The sequence below is a fragment of the Acanthopagrus latus genome, chromosome 11 (genome assembly GCF_904848185.1).
Source record: "Acanthopagrus latus isolate v.2019 chromosome 11, fAcaLat1.1, whole genome shotgun sequence".
Classification (NCBI taxonomy): Eukaryota; Metazoa; Chordata; class Actinopteri; order Spariformes; family Sparidae; genus Acanthopagrus; species Acanthopagrus latus.
Window position 1 is genome coordinate 6,583,555 of NC_051049.1, and position 17,807 is coordinate 6,601,361.

The 17,807-nt window shown below is 40.7% G+C and overlaps 1 protein-coding gene across 1 annotated transcript; it reads left to right on the forward strand.

The window, feature by feature from the left end:
* The first annotated feature begins 3,656 nt into the window (after positions 1-3,656).
* LOC119028210 (protein sel-1 homolog 3) lies at positions 3,657-17,604 on the forward strand. The gene is made up of 24 exons (XM_037113895.1): positions 3,657-4,356; positions 5,304-5,838; positions 5,946-6,072; positions 6,609-6,730; positions 6,913-7,028; positions 7,316-7,365; positions 7,522-7,645; positions 7,734-7,860; positions 8,938-9,078; positions 9,181-9,389; positions 9,490-9,669; positions 11,723-11,845; positions 11,942-12,082; positions 12,207-12,269; positions 12,342-12,518; positions 12,606-12,733; positions 13,105-13,188; positions 13,299-13,380; positions 13,628-13,703; positions 13,792-13,910; positions 14,095-14,216; positions 14,852-14,966; positions 15,203-15,266; positions 15,462-17,604. Exons 1-24 carry the CDS (start codon positions 4,303-4,305, stop codon positions 15,704-15,706), a joined length of 3,324 nt encoding a protein of 1,107 aa, XP_036969790.1. The 5' UTR covers positions 3,657-4,302; the 3' UTR covers positions 15,707-17,604.
* The last annotated feature ends 203 nt before the right edge of the window (positions 17,605-17,807 follow it).

Consider the following 17,807-nt stretch of genomic DNA (forward strand, 5'->3'; position numbering starts at 1 on the left):
GCACCAGTGTATTTAGCTCAATTTTGCTGTTGGGGAAGCGGGGTACACCATTGACATCATCCTAAACATATTACTGTAAAGTGGCTCTGTGGAACATTCTGGCAGACAGTCATTAGTTTATGGTGGCAGACTTCTTTTCTAAACTAACATTAACTACTCTTGCTCTTTGTTAGCGATGCAGAGCGAGGCCTTTATACGAGGCACTCAAATAGGTCCATAAAGATACATACTTTAGACTGTTGCAGAAAATCCAACCCAAGTCCTTCACAAACAGATCCACAGTCCAGCAGCAGTCCAACACCTTAAATAAACTGTCCACAGGCTTGTATAGACACACTAGAGAGGTGGGTAAGGTCTAATTTTTTACTTCATGTTACAGTCTGCTCACAAATGGCCAAAAAAAAAAAATAAAATGATATAACATGTAGATTGCAACAAAATGTTGCATTGAGAACCTTTATGTAATGGGATATTTTTCCATTTTGACTGTATCTCTTGGAGTAGAAGGTGTTCTCAACGAAATGTTTTGGATATTTTTAATTTGAAATTTTTTTTTTTTTGATGAAAACAGTACTTTCAGCACAGCTGCAGACTCACTTTGAACATCTCAATGCTGTAAAAGCTAAAGTGATCGTTCATCGAGCATACAGAGTACAGTCCTGCTTTGTACATTGCTTCTTCTTGATCAGTGTTGATATCTGCCTCTTCGCAGAAAAACAAGAGAGCCTTGGTGGTGAGACAAATGTTCGCTGATATGACTAGAAAGCAAAACCCTAAGGTCGCTCCTCAGATCCCTTGTATCCAACTGGGTGGGTTACAGTATGGAGGTTTATTAATCAAAACTACTGCGCAACAATAAAAACAAAGCCAAGCTGTAATCAGTGTGCTCGTTAGGATGTGAGAACACACACAGAAAAATTTACAAGTGCAAAACATCTTTAGAGTTCTGACCGTGAGAGGAGGCTGTCAGACAATCTTTGGCACATTTCTGGCTGTGGGGGGTCATGTGTTTTCAAAGTTCTTTTAGATGGATTAAATAAAAAAACAGATGTTCTGATGTAACTTAGAAAGCAGGGTCGCTGACATTTCATTTCTTGGTCAAATCCAGTGGAGTTCACTCATCCCTCAGCTGGGGTTTGCATGCAAGGAATAGTAACTGTCAAAACTGAACAAAAAGATTTGAAAAGGGCAAGCAAAGGCAACCCTAACGCCCACTGAGTAACAGCTTCTCTCACAGGCTCCAAACTTTGATAACAATCTCGATTCTGTCCTCGCTCACTCTCAGAACTGCACTTACAAGACTGTCCCTGCAAGCTTTCGAATCCGGACACACCAAATTGGTTTCCTCTAATTTTTTTTAGTTTTCCCACCCTCTCAATAATTCTGTCATTAATGAATTTCCGAAGATGGGAATTATGGATGAGGCTGGGGAAGAAGGGAGGCTTTCCCCTCTAAGTGTCGCGGCTACAGTCAGTCATAGAGTTGTACGATTGTGGGTTCAAGAAGAAGCTCAGCTCTCTGATGAAGCATTGGGGATGTGAGGAACATCATCATGCAAATCTCTTGTAATTTATTCATAAAGTGGATAACACATAGATATTCAGGCGGCTACACAAATGCACACATTAGCCTTAAAAAACTGTCACTTGAAAAAAAATAAGCTCATCATATCTGCATGTAAAATCACATCCTGAAGCGCCACTCCAGCATTTTGACATGTTGTAACACAGTCCATATGCTATAAAGTTTCCTCACATATGGTGAATTGTCTCACCCTTGAAAACTTTTGCCACAATACTTCGGCTGCCGTAACTGAAGTTTGAAAATGCAGTGAGGAGGAGGCATGAACGGCTCTATACCTTTTTGCCTAAAAGATCCTTTGTAGCCATTGTCACTTCAATAATTACCAGTATGCTTAATTTACTACCAGACTGCTCAAACAGAATGAACAGGCAAGTTCAGCAAAATTTCATTCATTCATTAATTTATTGAAGTGTCAAAGAAACGTCAGACGAATTCCCACAGCAGACACAAATCAGTTTTCAACTCCTGTTTATTACTATGGCTGAATTAGTTTCCTTTTACTGAGCAATACATTATGACCTTCAGAACAGGCATTTAGAGTTTTGGTTTGTTTGACATTCTCCTTTTTTTCTGCTCCTCTCTGTTTATGTGATTCAAATACATGCAGGGCTAGCTTGTAATTAACTCCCATTCTTGAAATGATTCATAATGTCTTAACATCTTAATCAAAATGCCAGGCAGTACTGTGCCATTATAATACATTTTTATCATCAGCGCAAACAGAACATCAGCTGTTTATTAGAGGGAACGATATGCATGCCCAAGTCATTTGAGAAATAGCCTGGAGGATACAACTGCCTGTCCTGTTAATTAATTTAGTATCTGCTGCAAAGATTGCCATCACATCTATCCAAAATACTCCCCGATGTTTGCTTTTCTTTTCTCATGCCGTTCTTGTTTGTTTCATGTTTTTACTCAGGCAGTCCTGCCCTGTCTCTTCCTTCTCTCTTCTCTTTCCTTTTCTCTATAATATTCCTCTTTCAAATCCTCCCTGCTCCTGCGAGTCCAACCTTTAGAAGAGATGTGATAGATGTCTACACAGTTTCCTGAGTATGCATCCCTGTGTGTGGCTCTGTACACAGCCTCTCTGGCTATTGATGTGGCCTCGTCCAAAGTCAGTCCCCACTGAACCCCTTGGTCCAAGATTGAGTATGCATACGGCGATCCTGAGCCTACAGAGAAGAGCTTCCCCTGCAGGCGAGTACCATCACTGCACACATAGCACAGACTAGGTCCAGAGAAACTCAATGTCTTTCTGGTGAAGCTCTGTTGACTACCAATTGTTGAAGATGGGCTCTTTGCCAGGCATTTATTTTCGAGAGTGGCATCCACAGAAGTTCCAAGATCAGTCATTTGACTCTTTGCTGTTTCTCTATGGCCACCAAGATCAATCTCTTCAACTCCATCTGCCTCTCCTCCATCCCACCCACACAACGTGGCAGCCACACATAGCTCAGTCCCCTTAAAAGGGTGAAGCATGTGTGAAAGTAATTTGGCAGCTCCACATGTGGACAACCGTCGTCCGTGACGGAGCTGGTAGAGTCGCAGCTCTCGAGCCAGGATCCTTTTCCAAAGGGCACAGTCAGCTGAAGTACCCGAAGTGGTCCCCACCAGGTGACTGTGAATGGGCAGGATCTTCTGGGAAGCTGGGCAGGCCACAAGCCCAGAACAACTGGACCGAGTGTCCGCTGCAGCCAACACGCCTCCCTGAAAAATGAAAGCCAAGGTGGTGGTGCCATGAGACATGGGAAAAGGCAGAGGGACAGACTGAGAGGATGCCAGAGGAAGATTTGTGGGCAAGGCAAGGGATGATAAGATGGGGTCTTGAGATGAGATGTTGCTGGAGCTCTGGACGGTGCTGATTTGCCCAAACTGTATTGGACTTTCACCCAGGTACTCTGCAACTGGTATATAAAAATTAAACAGACTTGTACTATTTCTAAAGGGCAAACCACTCACATTGCTGCGACCAGTCTTTTTTCCAAAAGGCAGTGAAGGGCATTCAGTGGTTATGCTTTCCAGAAAGTAGTCCTGGGTATTGCACAGGTCCTGTAGAGCCATTGAATATGATGAGCTGTTTTCTCAGCAGGTCCACTGGTTGTCTGAGAAAGTGATGCTATCTAGATTTTCTAGATCGTGTGTTTAAGGATTATGACACACCTTTATATAGACAACAAGACTCTACGTCTTACCTAAAAACATCTGATCAGCAGCAGTTACCGATGCCTCTTCCCTTGACTGTGAAGCATGAACAGCCAGTAGCCCATGGGTAATTAGTTTTGGCTGTGATATCAGTTTGTTTTTCAGATCAGATTTCTTCAGAGTCTTGTGTGGGCGAAAGCCACCGAGGACACCGGGTGATGGCAAGGCCTTGGCTCGAGCACATTAAATTTAGTTACAGTGGACTCTGAGCTTTGATGCATTACTCCCATGGAAGGTTCCCTAATAGAATAAGAAATAAAAATGACTCAAACAATATTTTTTTGTACACATCAGAGTCATTGTAGCCCAGCCCTTAGGTAACAGTTTAAAGGCCACTCATGCAAATTGCTTAACTTGCTACACCAGAATATCAGGAAATTCTGCATCACACAGGGTGTATACTCACAGCTGCCATTATGAAGTACGCTTCAAGGAGTCAACATTACTTTACACATTTGTAGGAATTCAAGGATTATATGTTTACATTTTAATTCATCCTGGGCCAAAAACCTCAAAATGATTGTGTTGCAAGCCGTTTTTGGATACGTCTTCACTGCTGCTATTATAATGGTAAGAAACTACTACACTGCTGTGATTACTGCATTATCGTATTTGACTGTTATACTGGCTGAAGCATGGTCTTTGAGTTTTAATAATCTGTTCATTCTTTAATTCAATATTTTCACGATTACAATTTATTCATTAAGGTCATTCCACGTGAGGAACCTCCAGATAATAACCACCTGAATCTGACATTTCCCCTCAACTTTACAGAACTTTCTACTGAGTTAAAGTGCGCTGTATTAGTTGCAAATTGTAATCTGGACACATTACACAAACGCAATCCATAAAACATGCTGGATTCTGTGTAGAACATTACATTGATAGAAATATTTTAGCTAACATAAAATATATAGGTGGTTGTTTTAGAGTGTCAGAGTGCAAGCAAGTGAGCAAGCTGAAAGAAACATACCTGGTACCTATTACTGATATATGTCTGTTCAAGAGTAGATGCCATAGAAAAGCTAAGTAAAGTTGCTGTGTGCTTTAACTTCAGCCTTACTACTGTTAAAGTCCTTTCTCCTGTAAGCCCGAAACATACCGTTGTGAAAATCCTTATGAAAATCTCACATTTGTGTTGCTTGCTGAAGTTTGTTTTTAAATGTGGAACGGGCGCATTGTTACCTCTTGTGACCGTTTAGGGCAAAATCACCCACTAAAACTCTCTAAGCTTTAGGGGGCCGTGATTACGCGCACCACAATGAGATGAAGAAGATGGCATATTAAAAAATGATTATTCTATGGCATCTCTCCAATAAGGCTAGGTGATGATATGTTAATGTTGTGTTTTCTACTGGCTAAACAAATCATGCACATTTAGGCAAATGAATATCCTCTTGTAAATGTTACCCCTGGCAACATATTCAAGTTTCCTGCCTAATTTGTTTGAGTGCAAACGACTGCATGCTCTCTTTACTTTCACTCAATTTTATTTACACATTTTTCACCTCACCCAGGGACACTGTGTGTTACAAGCCATTTCACCATCCCCATCCGAGGCTGGTGAGAGCCTGCCTGGCAATTTCATAGGGTTTGACTCAGCCCCTGACAAAGTGGTAGATGGCTCACTGGTCCGTGTGCGGTATCGCTGCTCTAGGCCATGTCAGCTCGCAGTGGAGGCGGTGGTGTCTACATTAAAGAAGACAGATTTTGTGGTCTTCAGGAGGAAATGGATTGGCAACACAACAGGAGTTTACAGGATCCACCAGGTGCTGCTCAGGTGGCCTCCGTCCATTTTGTATCAACACGACTTTCTTAACAGGCGCATTTTGGATGCCCAGAATGTGACAGTTCGTGCTTGGTTAGACCATCTTAATAATGGCAGTGAACCGGGGACTTACCATGCCTCCATGTTGAGGATTTATAAAGTGCTGCAGATAAAACCACTCTCTGAGCGTCCAACTAAACCTCCTGCTGAGTGTCCTTCATGGTCCGCTCAACTGATGTGGCAGCTGACCAGCAACAGAATTAATCATTGTCCACATGAGTCAGGTCAGACCCTTAAACACATTTATTCACACTGTCCATGTTTTGAACTTTATTGACAAAACTTTTGGTGGTTTGTGTGTCTAATCTTTTGCTGTTTTCCTCGTACACAGACAGAATCGATATGCTAAAGTTCCCACTTGCAAGTACTGGTGAGCACTTTGGAATTGTCCGCAGGTTCCAGCCTTTTATCGACAGAACCCTGGAGAGAGCCCGTCTTCATGCTGTGACAAAGCCCAGGTTGGACATAAACTTCACTCACTGACTTCTCATTAAGTTCATTTTAGCTGAAGCTCATTCTGTGTGAAGTTCAACGACACAGCGTGAAAAATATCTCCAGCAGGGACTCCAAATGTTGTATCGAATACATAAGAATAGCAGTGTTTTCAGATGTTACATTCTATAAAGTTGTATAATAAAAACAAATAATCCCAACAAACCACAACATATTGCCTCAAATGAAGCGATATAACACTAGTGGCTTGTGTTGATATCAGCAGATTAACAGGCCACAGGTCAGTGATTGTTTCCCTTTCAGTGCTGGCAGCGGTTACAACACACTCCACTTTTAGTTTTACTTCACTGTCATTACAAATGGCTTTAGAAGCTTCACGAAGCCTCTTCACCCGAGCATGTATAAGCTTTTCATTTACGGTCAGTGACAGACAGCAAGGTCAGTCATTTTTAGCAGATTGCGCTGCATTTTAAAGTCAGCCACACGCTTCAGTGGCCGAGGAAATGATTTGTCAAATCATGTTTCGTGGCTTGGTTTTCAGCGTCACCTTATCTGTGTGGATCTACCTACTGAAATGGTGTCACCAGGAGAACTGTGGGATCATCCATCATATCAACAGGAACAATTCATACGACTCCATTCTGATGCAGCTAACAGACACAGGTGGGTCACAGCAGCTTGTGGGTACACCTGATACCAGTTTAGGGGATTTGATTGGGGTATCATGCGATGATTGTGAGTGATGATGTGTGTTCATGAGACTGTGGAGCAGACTGTGTTATGTATTAATAAAGAGCGTTGGATCTCTTGTGGTGAAATATATGAGTGTCATATCTCCTGTGTAGGGGACATCATAATTCAGGCACGTGTGAAGACAGGAGAAGATGAAGCTTTCCAAGCAACTGTCGTCTTGCCCCTGCGGAAATGGATTAGATTAGATTGTTACATACAGGACTCAAAGGTAAAACACCACAGTGTGTGCCACTGGGAGGTGGGGTGAGGAATTGAAATTAATACACAGCTTGGGGCAACATCTTATAGTCCTCCTTCTCTTCTGAGTTTCCTTTGGTGCCCTTGCTTTGCAGTGTTTGATTTCCTTTTGGAACAGCTGTAAGATCCAGAAAGATGGTTCTTTTCCAGCTGGGAAACTCCAGGCGATTGCAGTGTACTGCAATTTGGAGTCGTTCACAGCTGAGTGGGTTTTTTTTCTATGTCGTGATCTCATGCATCATTATGTGTGACTTTCAGGTGCTGCTGGATACAACGTGGGATGATGAAACCAGCAGATATGTATATGAGTATGCTTAATTTCAGTTTTTCTCTTTTAAACGTGTGTAAAAAGAAAAACACTGTTGCCATTACAAAACACCTGTCAGTCCAGTTACTGCCAAAAAGTAGGTATAACTGATACATGCACATGAGAGGTGGTTTGAGTTGTATTGAATATTTTATAGATTTCACGACAGTATCCATTATGATGATGCTGATGGATACTTTGAGATTGGAGGAAGCAGGTACATACCAGGCATCCATGGGTATTTTGGGCCAGTCAGATACTATCGTTTAGGGACTGAAAAGGTAAAGTAATTTCAACTCATATGCTTAATTTCATTGTGTTGCACGTTTTCCTACTGTGCACTGAAATACGATGTTATCTATTTTGCAGGTAAAAAACCCTCAGACAACATTACATGAACTGGATAAGACTCATCAGGAGTGTCATGAAATGAAAGCATTTGCAAGAGCATTCCTCAAGCAAGTAACTGAGAGTCACCCCCCCTCCACGATCAAAGGTGAAATATTATTCTGACAAGTCCTTTAAAGCAGCACAACTGTTCTACTGGGATCCACCTTAGAGCCATGCTATGCAGGATTTTTCGGCTGCTGTTTGTAAACATACCATTCAGTGTTGGCCCCACCTCCCTGGCTGAACTGTTGAGACAGAAAGAAAGAGCAGCAGTGGCAGAGCCAGCCAGAGAGGGTGCGGCATTGGCAAGAACAAAGCAGTGAATCAGAGAAGTAAGGCGTGATTTTCTGATTGTCTCTCAGCCGCTCACACCGAAGCATTCAGCCCTGTGTGTGCATGTGTAGCTCCGTCCCTGGTCAAACAAGAACACAGACCTGCAGCTCCTGAGACGGAGACACTGATGTAAATTGGTTGCTATGTTTCTATAGAGTCTAGAGAGACACACTTTGCCCAGAGGCTGACACCTAGAAATGTACCAAACACAACAAAATACTAAGAGATAAGATATAGATACAGACACTGCCACACACTATTAGTGGGTCATAAGTGATGATTCAGAGGGATGTCTTTACCATGTCTATACCAAGCCACCAGGAAGAACACAAAGCTTTGCAGCCAACGTTTGCAGCAGCCAAACTGTGTAATCAGATTAGATTAATTGTCATGTGATGCACTGGGGCCCAACAATACTTTTTCACATAAACTCATATTGTTAAAAAAGCAGCTGTGAAATGGTAAATAAATGTTTTAAGCACCACACCTCATGCAATTACTTGTTTCACTAAAAATTATTTAAGCCATTTGGTCCAATAACATTTGGAAAGTTGCACAATTAAATCTTTTTATTCCCCTTCAAGCCTGATTGATGGAAGTCCATAGTGTGCACACAGTGCAGAATCTTGGTACATTTATACTGGACTTTATACTGAGCATTTTTGGTTTCATGCGCCACTGAGCAGCTTTCATAGAATGAATGAGTTCCGCCTCCGAAGCTGTATCCAGATTTTAATTGTTAAAAATCCATGGACCTTATCCATGGTCTCTTATACAGGATGTCAGCACAAAAAATGAATGCCTATTAAGCATGGGAAGATTACTTTTGACAGGTTCTGTTTTATTTCAGGTGTCTGTACCCCTTATTTCATAAGACTGTGTGGTCAGATTGGAGAGAAAATCAGCACACAAACATGGACCTGGGAAAAGCAACTTAAATACAGCACACTTTTTCATTTCCTGCAAAAACATGAAGAGGAAATCAAAACAGGTGTCAAAGATTGTTGAACTGTTTGACTACATATGTACAAATAATATTTACGTTGCTTCATTATTTACAGTTTCTGACATTTTTTTGTATCATGTTCTGTAGGATCTTTAGGCCTGAAGGACCTCAGGAGTGGTGCTTTGTTTGAGCAGGCAGTTAGTACAATGTTCGCCGTGAAACAGGCAGAAAGTAATATCACATCTGAGTCAACAGCTCTGCTACAAGTATCCTCCTGCTTTGGAAACCACAAAGCATCTCTCTTGTTGGCCACTATCCACCTCTCTGGCCTTGGACACACAGTGGATAAACAACAGGTAGAGTCAGTGCATTCCTTGTCACTCAGTTTTTGCTTTATATCATGTAACACAACCTGTGTAATAATGACAGATGGTACTGACTCCAACTGTGTTTCAGGGTCATGTCTATAGCTTGATTGGTGCAGCGGGTGATAATCGTTTCGCCCTGATGCATGCAGGCTACAAGCACTCACAAGGGATTGATGGGTTTCCAAAAGACTTGGACATGGCTTACAGCTACTATTCCAACGCTGCGGCACAGACTAGCATGGATAGCTTAAGGATACATGAAGATAATGTAAGTTTAAAAAACTAAAATCACTTGAAAAATGTTATTAATTTTAGGAATGGCAATATTGGTGTCTCAACCAGTCACTTTTAGTGCAGACTGAAATGACTTGACAGCAAGAAGATGGCCGCGGGGAAATTCTAATAACTTTGGCGAACCGCTGACTTTTTTTGTTTTGTTTCATCCTTATCATGCACCTGGCCAAGAATGAGTCTGGCACGGAAAACAACAAATTGTAGTTTTTATTTTGTATGGAATTATAAACGAGATGTTGGTTCAGGCAGACTTTGTTAATTGCTAGTGACAAAAACTGGCTTTTTGCCAGACAGTTGCTAGAAAGGTTTCATTCTTTAATTCTCAACGACAAAGTGAGTTTCCATGATTGTCAAACTATTACTTTTTAAAAAGTTCAGAAAATGAAGACCATAAGTAAACCATAACAATTGATGCATAATAACATGATGAAATCACTGTATATAAGCCATCCTCACATATAAATATACAAATGCACAATATGTACAGTAAAACAGATATAAGAAAAATTAGTAAACCCAAAAGTAATTTAAACCCAGACATCCACACACAGAGATTCATACACAGCAAATGACAGCAGTGATACAAAAGAGTCTGTTGGCAAAACATGATTAATAGTTTGTTTGTTGGTCCAACCATAGAGAAAAGGTGGGTCTTAAATCTTAATTTAAAAATGTGAATGAGTTAGCTGTCACGATGAATAGATGAAGAGCATTCTAAAGGTAAGAAGCACACAATGCCCAAATTCGACTTCAGACTGATTTCCTGTTTATTCTTTGAACATTTAAATAAGCTGTATCAAATGAATAGAGGTTCAAGAACACAACAGTGAGACTGTACTGTCCGTTCTAGTCTGAATAAGCAGCCAGTGCAGCGACAAAACAATTGTGAGGAAGTGTATTAGAGGAAAGTCTGGCCACAGTGCTGCATTTTTACCATCTTGGACACTTTCTGAGTAGATGACAGCACAGTAATCCATCTGGATCCAATCTTAATTAAAGGCCCTGAAAACCTATTTCCTCAGTCAGCTTATTATTATAAGCGATAGGGTCCTACATGACTACAGAAATTTTCTGTAAATTGACCAAGTCCAAGGGAATTTATTTATTCATATTTTCAGAAATGACTCCATGCAAATGTTCAAGTTTAGTTTTGGTGAACTAAACATGAAACACAAATTAGTGATGCCAGAGTCCAACATAAAGGACTTTACTGAAGCTTATTAGCGGTGTTGCATCATTACCTTTTAACTTCTCAGTCAGATTCAGAAATGTTCCACAAAGAAACAACAGTTTGCATGGCTGCAATTGGGAATGCTTAAAACAGACCCTGGAACTGGAAAAAAATATCTTGTGGATTTTAACATGCCACTGTGATGTGGGCGCTGCTCATAGTGGCAGTGAAAGTGTTACTATCAGTATTATTACTAGTCTAAAATATTAGATTATCATTTTTTATAGAGAGCCATAATCACGCACCTTCTGGAGGATCTCATGGGACCTTATCTTTGAAAGAATTTGTACATTAGATGAACACATTTTTGATCATGTTTGAATTGTACCATGAATTATATATATGATGTTTGTGAAAAAAGATAATTTTTCAAATCAATAAAGTTGCTGTTTATTAAGATACCCTCTATATTTTTGTTTAACCACTCAGTGAGCTGCAGACGTCACCAGCACCACCATGGCCGCTCCCTCGGCACAGAAAAATATTTTAAAAAGCTGAAAATCACAATTAACGTTGTGTTATGGAGAGTTTGTATATCTTTTGTATTGTTATAAGCCGAACTGCGACTTTCACAAAAAAAATTTCCTTTTAAATTCACAAACATTAGATATGTGTTTCATGGCACAATTCAAATGGTATCCAAAAAATGATTGTCCTTCTCCATCCACCACCATACATATTTTTTCTAAAATAAGGTCCCATGAGGGAAACTTGAAGGGGCAGGACATCGGCTTTATACAGTAGAAGTATTAAGAGTTAATCATAATAATGTTTCTTTAATTTGTCTTTCTTAAAGCAATACCAACCTGAAGACATCTATCTAAGCAATCCAGAGGATTTGAATAGCGTCATACATAACGCAAGTGACATCATCCAGTACCTGAAATACACCGCAGAGCAAGGAGACATAAAGTCTCAGGTACAGTTGAGTTAAATCCTACTAATATTCCTCCATTATGATCAATAGATGTATTCAATGCTCAGAGCAGGCCAACTAAAACTCTCTCATCTTTAGAAAACTCTGGGAACAATGCTTTACTGGGGACAGCGGGGACTTGTGAAAGACACAGTGAGCGCGGTGAAGTGGCTTGAAAGGAGCGCTCTGCAGATGAAAGATCCCTCAGCGATGTACGACTACTCCATCCTATTGATGAAGGTCCTGTGAGACTCTATACGCTCAACCTATTTTATGATCAGATTGAACGCTGGATATGTTGTGTGTGCGTGTGTGTCTGTGTTTTGACAGTTATCGATTCACTGATTGATGTTGATTCCTGCAGGGCCACGGAGTGAAAAGAAACTACACTCGAGGTTTTCGTCTGCTGAAGAGAGCTGCAGCAATGGTCTGTATAGTAATGAGCCTGTGTGTTTACAGTATGTGCCCTCACTATACCAGTGTGCATTTCTTGCTTTAGGGCTCAATTAACGCCTTGAATGGTTTGGGATGGTACCACGGGATTAAACTGAACGACCATGAAAATGCAGTGAAATATTTTCAACAAGCCGCGCTGAACGGGAGTTACGATAGCATGTTTAACCTGGGACTTTATCATCTCAGTGGGCAAATCCCTGGCAGCCCTCGGAGGAATCAGGTTCGAGTCCCACACGTTGTCAACATTTAGTTTTCTCACTGGTCTGGCAAGATCGATGAGCTGAGATATTTTCTGTTTGATCCACAGACGGCTGCATTCCAGCAGTTTCTTAATGCATCCCAGTTTGGTCATATAGCTGCATCAGTGGAAGCAGCTTGGTACCTTTCAACAGGAAGCCTGGAAGGGGTGTCTCAGGATGTGGAAAGGGCTGTGATGTAAGAGGCTTTCATTAGCTTGGTGAAGAAAGCTTTGTTATGGGCTGTTGCACTGTAGCCTGCAGCCCAGTGGCATCTAATTTCAATGACAGTGGCTAATTCAAGGTCAGAACCTAGTATTTGCATATCTAAAAATAAGAGTCCCTGTCACTGCATTATTGTCTGGCACACAGAGATTCTGCTTACCATTTGTTCCTCTGGTATCTTATGAATTTAAAGAAGCTCCTGCTGCAGCCAAAGAAGCTTTTTTTTTTTTTTAGAATGACCTCAACAAATCAGCAACTATTTTTAGATCATGTTAAAATATTTTCCGTTTATGTGGAGAAAATTATCTTCCATAATTCATCACCCATTCTTTACTGTCTGTGCAGAATGCTAAAAAAGGTCTGCGAACGGAACGGACACCTTGGATTTATGATCAGAGAGGCGCTCCAGGCCTACCTCCAGGGCTCTTGGTGGGGACATTAATTTCAATTACTTTTCAATTGTCCTCATTTAATCATTTTCTCTGCTCTTTACTATTTGTCTCTGCTTCTTCACATTTGTTTCATTGTGTTGCAAACAGGCAGGAGGCATTTGTGAAGTATGTTTTGGCAGCTGAAAGCGGTCTGGGTTTTGCCCAGAGCAACGTTGCACACCTGTGTGAGGTAAATGATGTTGTGTATCTAGTTTTAACCCTTTCAACAAAACAATAACCATTGTTTTAATCGGATTTTCAGCACCAGTCTAAAATCAATGTCTTATAATTGGAGTTCTGATGAACAAACTGCACGTAATTCCAGTCACACACTCAAATAAGAAAACCAAGCCGGAGGGGAATTGTAAGCAGGTGATAACATAACCATCATCAGTCCTCTGCTCTTCCTCACCCTTCATTCTGTCTCCTAAATGAAGGAATTGAATCTCAGTCATGATTGTCAGTGGAGATATCATAACTACTCTATATTAAACTACGATCCCCATCCGTCCGGTGAGTTCCTCTCATTTCATTTTGCTTTAACCTCTCCCTCTCCCTGTCAATCTGGTCGATAAACAGAAGTATTTATCTTCTTTTATAGCTCTGCTGAAAATGGGAGACTACTACTACCTTTCCTCCAGCACCAGAGAAGACTCATTATCCTTGGTCGGTCGGGCCATATCGATGTATGGCAGAGCAGCTGTAGCAGGCAGCCCTCAGGTGACAGATTTACTTGGGCTGTAATCTCATCATCCTATGATAAACTTAATTAAACCTCCACGGCTCAGGCCCACTGCAATAAAAACAACAAACAGCATTATACAGTGATATTATATGGAGACTTTTCTCAGTGAATAACCCATCAGCCCCTGTTTTGATTTTTTTTTTTCACACGGACTCACAGGGAATGTACAACTTGGTCGTTTTGGCACAACAAGGGCACATTCTTCCATTGAGCATCTACAACTCATTTAATGTGTCACATCATGAAGAGCAGGACGTTGTGGTGGAGAAGATCTTAAAAAGGTACTTTTTAAAATCCATGAAATGCTGTGACATGATATATGACTATGAATATTATTTGGAGCTGTTGATAGGACTTTATAGTAATGGTACTTGCAAAATAATGTTTGTTTGTTTTTTTTTTAGCTTCTTTGCCAAAACTTAGAAGAGAAGTTTTGTTTCACATATCTCTGTGATAATATGAAGGCACTACCAACAGCCTGTTAGCTTATCTTAGCAAAAAGACTAGGAAGAGGTGGAAACAGGTTTCAAGTTTTGTAGCAATCTGTAGACCATGATACCGTTACACCAAAATGTTCTGATATGCTTTTTTCCAAATGAGAAAATCTCATACCTTTGCAACCTCATTTTGGACAGTCAGACCAGCTGGTTCCCCATGTTTCCTGTCCTTGTGTTTACATAAGCTAAGATAGCGGCCTGCTTCATATAACAATCCTCTCTTCTAACCCTCGGCAAGAAAGGGAATTCCAAAGTCAGTGAACTAACACCAGCTGTTTTTGTTGCCACAAACATCTACAATATGTTCAACCTTTATCATCGCAATGATGGCCTCTACCGTTATTTAAGTAGGAGTATATATACATATATAAAAGTATACGCTATTACTGTATAACACAGTTGTTTTATCATATCCTTAGATGTCTGGAGACTGAGGATGACGGAGCAGTGACGCCTTGCTCTTTAGTTCTTCTCGGAGTTCAGATGGGAAAAGCCTTGAGGAGAATGACTCAGAACGGTGCACAGCTCCTCTTGGTAGGCATTAGGCAATACTACTGTATGTAGTCTGAAAACATTCCAACACGCAAGCTGCACTCTTCCATTTTATTATCCCCCTCTGATTGTTTGATCTACCAGCCCTTTAATAATTGAAATATGTGAAAATGATAATTGGATTTTGATCATCAATAAGACATTAAAGGCATTATGGGCTGCTATTTTAAAAGAAATTGTGATGATTAATTCAAACCATTCTTCTTAATTCTCTGTAGGCATATGCATCCCTTCTCTCTGTCACTGTCATTACTGTCATTATGGCTTTGCAGAGCTGTCTCGGTGAGTAATTGTGCTCTTTTCAGCTGCAGCTACTTGCATGTTTCTGCCACAAGATGGTGCAATTTCCCCACATATTAGTTCTCTGACATACACCTCTTGCCCTGACTTGCACATTAAATGATAATCCATGTAATCATGCTTGTTTGCCATGACAAGTTTGCTCTTTTCATCCTCTTCACCTGCAAATTAACACAGAACAAAGGCCTCCCCGTCAGCGTGCGGTTGCACTGAGGGCAGGGGCATCATCTGTCAGCCAGGATGTCAACTTGAATAGAGAGCAAGATGGCATCATGGGAGAGACCTACAGAGCAGCGGGGAATCAATGGCTTACCATCCTGAATGGCAAGCAGTGGCTCCGGCAGATGGGAGATTTTGCTGTGACCCTGTCGGGCGTGTGCCTGTGTGCTTTCTGGACCACACTCCTCTATCATCTCTTATGACAGAGAATACCCAGCACAGTGATCCAATAGCCACAGCAAAAGCCCCAGACACTACACATTGTAAGAGCATACATTTAGCGGATGAGTTGGAGCTATTCATGTGACACAGTTGTGTTTCGGAGGCACGTGAGTCATTTTTTTCTAGTGAAGTGCTGATGAGTATGTGAGTGTTCTGCGTTATCAGAGAGGTGATAATGTTTCCTTAGCAACCATTATTCAATAGTTTTGTTTGTGGGAGATTAAAAAAAAGTATCATACGGTTCATTTAATTAATGCTGAGTCCAAGCCATAGTTTATATTGTCCCGGGGATGTGGTGCCAAGTGAGGGGAGTGAAGCTTCTTTTGTGCAACATGTAAGTCCAGTAAAACATATTTCAACAATGAGTGTTTTCGTGATAATTCAGTTATAGTTTTTTTGAAAAAAATCAGGTAAAACAGATAAGGACATTCTCTGATAGCTGCCCTTTAAAAGCCATAAAGCCTCAGTGATTGATATATTGGAAGATGTCACACTAGAAGCTAATAGCTTAACTATTAAGACTTGTTCCATGCCCTATCAGCGGCATGTCGATCATAAGTGTCACACAGTAGACTGGACATGCAACAGCAGCATACAAGGGGCTCTTAAATATTTCGTCCAAGGCCAGAGCAATGTAAGCTCACAAATTATTGACTCAGTCTCTGGTCAGGCAGGCGCTCCCGGTCGATACATCAGATAAGACCATATCAGCTTCAGCCATCGCTTGCTGGTGACGACAACAAGAAAAGTTTGGCTAGAAGGGATAAGTTACTATAGAAATAGACAACTCCTCAAACACATGTTTAGAGTCTTTGCCGGGCTGTTAGTTCAAAAATATTGCTTCTTGTGTTGCTTTTGTCACTGTGTTCAAGATAACATAATGGGCAATAAATTTGAGGGATTTTGTTTCTATGGCCACCAACAAATATGAGGAATAGGTGGTGTCACTCAGTTCTTAACAGTTATTTACAGCTCAGGGTGACTTGTAATGATGTGCAGTTTATAGCAGTGAGTGTTGTTGCCTGGCATTCATGGAGCTGTCATTAGTTAAATAAGGAGTTTCACAGTGTAAACAGCCCCATGCGGAGCTCCTTCAGTTTAAAGTGATGTCGGTGTATAATTTGGGGATGGAATAATGATCTCCCTCTTCCTTCTTCTATCTCTGTCTCTTATGTTGTCTGTGTCTGGCTCTTTCTTTAAAGGGACAGCTCACCCAGAACAAAACAACACATTGACTTCTCCCACGCACATTTTTTTAAAGATGTTTTCTGCAGTTTATGTGGTAGCATTTTACTGTTATTGCTGTTTTAAATGGCTCAACACTAAATCCTGATTGTGAAAATGGAATGAACATTTTAGATACCTTAATCTGTGTCAACACTTGATAAAGCTTGTTGGTGGAGGCTGAGAATTACCCATATTGTTACCTAACATAAAGGTTGATACATTTCCATCACTGGTATGTTTAAGGTATGTTAAAACAATCACCAATGTGGGAAGCTTTGTTTGAAAGAAAGAGTTTATGAATGTCCAAATACTTTGCTTTCTTGCTGGGAGTTAGATAAGAAGATTGATACCTGTCATGTGCTTTTATGCTAACTGCAAAGCTACAGTCATCAGCTGGTTTGGTTAAAAAGGATTCAGACTGGACACAACCTTTTTGTGCCACAGGAATGAGTTATAGTCCCTGAAATAAATTATAATTTTTGCAGTTCCAGTTCCCACATCTTAAAGTCGTTGGGTTTCTTTTGAATGGGTTTTCAGATGATTGCCTGAAATAAGATCTGTGGTTAACACAAGCTTAAGAGATTTGTTGTTTGACCCCATGTCTGAATTATAAATGTTTATGTGTCACCATAAAGGTGGTTGCTAAATGAGACTACAAGTTGTCCAGGGCATTGAACGTCATCCTGCAGAGACTCACTGACTGACCGGTCTGTTACAGGACACCTTACAGGCAGACTTCAATATTCCAACTCTCGACTGTGCAAAAAGCTGTGTACATGTCTGAAGCCGGTAGAAATTATTCAAGTGGTTTTAAATTATGTTGTTAACAGCCTTGATTTTAATTGGACTGTTTAA